Source organism: Aethalodelphis obliquidens, unplaced genomic scaffold (genome assembly GCF_003676395.1).
Source record: "Aethalodelphis obliquidens isolate GAN/ISIS:26980383/991018 unplaced genomic scaffold, ASM367639v1 scaffold4, whole genome shotgun sequence".
Lineage (NCBI taxonomy): Eukaryota > Metazoa > Chordata > Mammalia > Artiodactyla > Delphinidae > Aethalodelphis > Aethalodelphis obliquidens.
The window spans coordinates 83,349,839-83,356,727 of record NW_020837948.1 but is presented as its reverse complement, the minus strand read 5'-3'; the positions used below and the strand labels follow the sequence as shown (position 1 = coordinate 83,356,727).

Genomic DNA, 6,889 nt, shown 5'->3' with positions numbered 1-6,889 from the left:
AAACTGAGGGGATGGAAAAAGATATTCCATGCAAATGGATATCAAAAGAAAGCTGGAGTAGTGCTACTCCTATCAGATAAAATGACTTTAAAATAAAGAATGTTACAAGAGACATGGTAGAGCACTACATAATTATCAAGGCATCAATTCAAGAAGAAGATATAACAATTATACATGCACCCAACACAGGAGAACCTCAATACATATGGCAACTGCTAACAGCTGTAAAAGAGGAAATCGACAGTAACACAATAATAGTGGGGGACTTTAACACCTCACTTACACCAATGGACAGATCATCCAAACAGAAAATTAGTGAGAAAGCAAGGGCTTTAAATGATACAATAGACCAGGTAGATTTAATTGACATTTAGAAGAAATTCCATCCAAAAACAGCAGATTACACTTTCTTCTCAAGTGCACATGGAACATTCTCCAGGATAGATCACATCTTTGGTCACAAATCAAGCCTCAGTATATTTAAGAAAAATGAAATCATATCAGGCATCTTTTCTGACCACAACGCTATGAGATTAGAAATCAATTACAGAGAACAGAACGTAAAAAACACAAACACATGGAGTCTAAGCAATACATTACTAAATAACCAAGAGTTCACTGACGAAATCAAAAAATACCTAGAGGCAAATGACAATGAAAATACGACGATCCAAAACCTATGGGATGCAGCAAAAGCAGTTCTAAGAGGGAAGTTTATAGCTATACAAGCCTACCTCAAGAAACAAGAAAATCTCAAATAAAAAATCTAACGTTACACCTAAAATACCTAGAGAAAGAAGAACAAACAAAACCAAAGTTAGCAGAAGGAAAGAAGTCATAAAGACCAGAGCAGAAATAAATGAAATAGAAACAAAGAAAACAATAGCAAAGATCAATAAAACTAAAAGCTGGTTCTTTGAGAAGATAAACAAAATTGATAAACCATTAGCCAGAGTCATCAAGAATAAGAGGGAGAGGACTGAAATCGATAAAATTAGAAAATGAAAAAGAAGTCTTAACAGACACCGCAGAAATACAAAGCATCCTAAGAGACTACTATAAGCAACTCCATGCCAATAAAATGGACAACCTGGAAGAAATGGACAAATTCTTAGAAAGGTATACTTTCGAAGACTTAACCAGGAAGAAATAGAAAATATGAACAGACCAATCACAAGCACTGAAATTGAAACTCTGATTAAAAATCTTCCAACAAACAAAAGTCCAGGACCAGATGGCTTCACAGGTGAATTCTATCAACCATTTAGAGAAGAGCTAACACCATCCTTCTCAAACTCTTTCAAAAAGTTGCAGAGGAAGGAACACTCCCAAACTCATTCTATGAGGCCACCATCACCCTGATACCAGAACCAGACAAGTATACTAGAAAAAAAGAAAATTACAGACCAATATAACTGATGAATATAGATGCAAAAATCCTCAACAAAATACTAGCAAACAGAATACAACAACACATTAAAAGGATCATACACCATGATCAAGTGGGATTTATCCCAGGGGTATAAGGATTCTTCAATATATGCAAATCAATCAATGTGATACACCATATTAACAAATTGAAGAATAAAAACCATATGATCATCTCAATAGATGCAGGAAAAGCTTTTGACAAAATTCAACACCGATTTATGATAAAACTCTCCAGAAAGTGGGCATAGAGGGAACCTACCTCAACATATTAAAGGCTATATACAATAAAACCCACAACAAACGTTATTCTCAATGGTGAAAAACTGAAAGCATTTCATCTGAAATCAGGAACAAGACAAGGATGTCCACTGTTGCCACTATTATTCAACATAGTTTTGGAAGTCCTATCCACGGCAGTCAGAGAATAAAAAGAAATATAATGAATCCAAATTGGAAAAAAGACATAAAACTATCACTGTTTGGCGATGACATGATACTATACATAGAGAATCATAAAGATGCTGCCAGAAAACTACTAGAGCTAATCAATGCATTTGGTAAAGTAGCGGGATACAAAATTAATGCACAGAAATCTCTTGCATTCCTATACACTAATGATGAAAAATCTGAAAGAGAAATTAAGGAAACACTCCCATTTACCATTGCAACAAAAAGAATAAAATACCTAGGAATAAACCTACCTAGGGAGACAAAACACCTGTATGCAGAAAACTATAAGACACTGATGAAAGAAATTAAAGATGATACAAACAGATGGAGAGATATACCATGTTCTTGGATTGGACTAATCAATATTATGAAAATGACTCTACTACCCAAAGCAATCTACACATTCAGTGCAATCCCTATCAAATTACCAATGGCATTTTTTACAGAACTAGAACAAAAAATCTTAAAATTTGTATGGAGACAAAAAAGACCCCAAATAACCAAAGCAGTCTTGAGGGAAACAAATGGAGCTGGAGGAATCAGACTCCCTGACTTCAGACTATACTACAAAGCTAAAGTAACCAAGCCAATATGCTACTGGCACAAAAACAGAAATATAGATCAATGGAACAGGATAGAGAGCCCAGAGATAAACCCACTCACCTATGGTCAACTAATCTATGAAAAAGAGGAAAGGATATACAATGCAGAAAAGACAGCCTCTTCAATAAATTGTGCTGGGAAGACTGGAGAGCTACATGTAAAAGAATGAAATTAGAACACTCCCTAACACCATACACAAAAATAAACACTAAATGGATTAGAGACCTGTATGTAAGACCGGACAGTATAAAACTCTTAGAGGAAAACATAGGCAGAGCACTCTTTGACATAAATCACAGCACGATCTTTTTTGATCCACCTCCTAGAGTAATGGAAATAAAAACAAAAATAAGCAAATGGGACGTAATGAAACTTAAAGGCTTTTGCAAAGCAAACTACAAACAAGATGAAAAGACAACCCTCAGAATGGGAGAAAATATTTGCCATCGAATCAATGGACAAAGGATTAATCTCTAAAATATATAAACTGCTCATGCAGCTCAATATTCAAACAACAAACAACCCAATCCAAAAATGGGCAGAAGACCTAAATAGACATTTCTCCAAAGAAGACATACAGATGGCCAAGAAGCACATGAAAAGCTGCTCAGCATCACTAATTAGTAGAGAAATGCAAATCAAAACTACAATGAGGTGTCACCTCACACCTCACACCATCATCAGAAAATCTACAAACAAGAAATGCTGGAGAAGGTGTGGAGAAAAGGGAACCCTCTTGCATTGTTGGTGGGAATGTAAATTGATACAGCCACTATGGAGAACAGTATGGAGGTTCCTTAAAAAACTAAAAACAGAATTACCACATGACCCAGCAATCCCATTACTGGGCCTATACCCAGAGAAAACCATAATTCAAAAAGACACATGCACCCCAATGTTCATTGCAGCACTATTTACAAGAGCCAGGTCATAGAAGCAACCTAAATGCCCATTGACAGATGAATCAATAAAGACAAGTGGTACATATATACAATGGAATATTACTCAGCCATAAAAAGGAACGAAATTGTGTCATTTGTAGAGATGTGGATGAATCTAGAGACTGTCATACAGAGTGAAGTAAGTCAGAAAGAGAAAAACAAATGTCGTATATTAACGCATATATGTGGAACCTAGAAAAATGGTACAGATGAACCGGTTTGCAGGGCAGAAATTGAGACACAGATGTAGAGAACAAACATATGGACACCAAGGGGGAAGGCTCTGTTGGGGGTGGTGGTGTGATGAATTTGGAGATTGGGATTGACTTATATACACTAATATGTATGAAATGGATTGCTAATAAGAACCTGCTGTATAAAAAAATAATTAAAATTAAATTTAAAAAAGAAAATTGTGTGGCAGAATAACATATTATGACATGGAAATAGTTTCATGATATATTTAGTGAAAAACAACAATATATAAAGTAAGATGTAGTAGATGATCCTATTTTTTAAAAAACTTGTAATATAATCAATGCCACCTCTGAGGTGTGAGGCCCCAGGGACATTTTTTAATGGGGTGCCTCTTTATAGAAATGATTAAAGTCACTTCAAATTAGTGTCAGCACCATCCTAGCTGTCTGATCTCAAGCAATTTGGAGAAAGACTACCTTGCTGGCCAGTGGCTCACCAGGCTTCTCTCTGGGAACGAGGTCTAGCTGTGAGTGAGGGATGACTCTACAGGTGGAGTCCCAGAGCTCTTTGGAACATCTGGTTGACCCCATGCCTGGTGGGGGAGAAAAGCAGGAGAGGGTAGGAGAATGTCCCACAAGGAAGAAACAGGGCCTTGGCCCATGAGGGTCTATGTGTGGGCTCAAGACATCCTGCCTATATAACCCTGCCAACCTGGGGTGATTCCAGGCACTGCAAGAGGACTTCAAAAAATTTTAGGCAGGTGCTTCTGGTAATTGGTGTCCATGTCTAGGCTCAGGGCACTGTACCTGTGCTGGCCCCAGCTGGTTCCAACTGCCAGAGGAAACTTAGACAATTTTGATAAAGGCCCTCCAAAGCTGGGGGTGGGGAAGAAGAGTACCTAAAGCATAGATCAGGATGGGTGTTCTTCTTACTGGGGTCTAAGGGTGGGACTGATTATGTATGTGCAGAAAAAGATTGGAGAGATTTACACCAAAATTGTGGATGGGCTGGGTTCTACTTTTCCCTTCTATTTCAATCAATTCATAAATTTTTTTTACAATGAAAAGAATTATTTTTGATTAAGGAAAGTTATTTTAAAGAAAGACTGTATAAATGCAAGTAAGATATACTAGTTGAGATGAAGGTTAAGTGAGAGCTTTTCCAGTATGGGTCACTGCTGGAGCTTACCTGAACATTTTTCCCAGTCGTAGCAGGTGTCATAGCCACAGGATTCTTTCTTTGTGCTACTGGATGAAAGTTTTGTCCTTTCAAGACCCCATTCTAGCTGTGGACTGTCTTGGCATGAACCAATATGTAGAAAATGGAGTTGCTGATTGTTTAAACAGTTCTCGGCCAAAAACTTACAAGCGGTTGAAGTAAAGTGATGACTGGAGCGAGTATCAAGCACACAGATATCTTCTGAATAAAGGCTGTCCAAGAGAGGAAAGCAAGCATTTATATATGAAGACTAGAAAAGAAGAGATGGCGTGCAGCCAACTCATATGTTAACTTACCACCCAGCTATTCTTTCCCCCAATTTCTCTCCTTTCAGGCTCTCATTTTATCTGGCATGCATTGGGATTCCTCTTTCTAAAATTTCACTTTAAGCATGGTACTACTCCCAATTGCCTTCAAATTAAAGTCTGAATTATTAAATTCTGATGATCAAAATCTTCCATATTTTGACCCAATCAACTTTTCTTTCTAGAATCATTTTTCCATCCTCCTTAATCCCTCTTTATCATCTGAAAATTTGACAATTTTCTAAACTAATAAGATTATTGTTCCTTTGCTACCATGCCAAGCCCTACTCAATCAATGTCGTATTGTCTCTCCTCTCTGCCTATCTGCATCCAGATCAATTCCTGGCTACATTTTGAAGCTAATCCTGATCGACCTAGCCGATGGTAGCCTGTACCTCCTCTGAACACTTTTTTAACACTTATTAATTGTAATAAAAGAGTCTTATATATAATTTTATATATATATAAATATATATATATAATTATATAGCTTTGTAAGTGTATTTGTATTGTGGTTAAGAACATGAGCTTTTAAGTCAATTAATCCCTGGGTAACTTGCTAAATCTAAGTAAATGGATGGGTCCTGCTAACAAAAGGTTAGCCATAGTCCTTCTCTTGCTGAGAGGACAAGAACGCCTTGATTACTCCAAATACGAGTTTCTTCTCTAATGTCAACTTTAGAGTTAACAATCAGTGCACCAGTATGTAAAATTGTTTCCAGGAACTGAAGCCCATAGCTGAGAACAAAAGGCCACTTTCTGAGAACTTAAGCTGTGGGGTCAGTCACTCTCAGAAACATCCTCAATGCCATATAAAAGAGGACTGAGGAGTATAGAAAGGGGCTAGAGAGGTAAGACTGAGCTGAAATTCAGACAGTTCCAGAGGACAGTCTGTATTCTCATGGTTGGGTATTGCAAAGATAAAGATAGAAGTTTCCTCTGGGTTAAATGGACAATGGGAACATTTTAAGTACTCCCTTAAAAGGCCATTTGCTGGGTGAGGGGACCCCAGCTGCAAGAAACTCATACAAAGTGGACCACTTGTGGTTAATACTGAGGAGGGTAGATAGAGCCATCCTTGGGTTGAATTCTATCAGTGGAATGTTACAGAAAAAGACCCTGTAGTGTTCTCATAAATAAATAAACAAACAAATTAATGTGTCCCTACAAGTGTTTGTTCACTTGTAGCTCAGAGGAATGTGGGAGCGAATCAGTGTTAAAAGTGAAAAAAAAAAGTTGGTGCAAAGAAACAGAAGAAAAATTTAAAAGTAACAATTATGGACACACAGTTTTAAAGATGAAAATTGCCTTAGAACAGTCTGCATTGTTTAAAATATATATTTCAAAGTAAAAAAAAGTGAAATATCACAGCTGGGCACAGTCTGTTGGCTTCCTACTCCGTTATTCATTCTCTCCCTCAGTCATGTAACTCTAATTTTATTCAAAAACGCTTTTGCTTCTAGCCAAAGAACTGCATTTCATAGCCTCCCTTGCAGGTCCACCGGGCCACGTGAATAAGAGAAGAGTAATGAGATGGACGCCATGATAATTTTCCCAGGAACTCTCCTTAAAAAGAGAGACTGTGTCCATTTCTGGTCTTCCTTCCTTTGTACTCCAGCAGGGAAGTCTTGGATCATGAAATAAATTTAAGAATGTCAGAAAAGAAAACTGTACTTTGATAAAAATAAATAAATAAGTAAAGTATCAGTTATACTTCAATAAAAAATAAATTATGAATATTAG

At 37.0% G+C, this 6,889-nt stretch overlaps 1 protein-coding gene across 1 annotated transcript in view; it reads right to left on the bottom strand.

The window, feature by feature from the left end:
- Nucleotides 1-6,889, bottom strand: part of C6 (complement C6) — a 91,101-nt gene that overhangs the window by 17,139 nt on the left and 67,073 nt on the right. Inside the window, exon 16 of the mRNA XM_027101196.1 lies at nucleotides 4,812-5,053. Coding sequence (XP_026956997.1) covers nucleotides 4,812-5,053 — 242 coding nt within the window. The remainder of the gene's footprint in view (nucleotides 1-4,811; nucleotides 5,054-6,889) is intronic.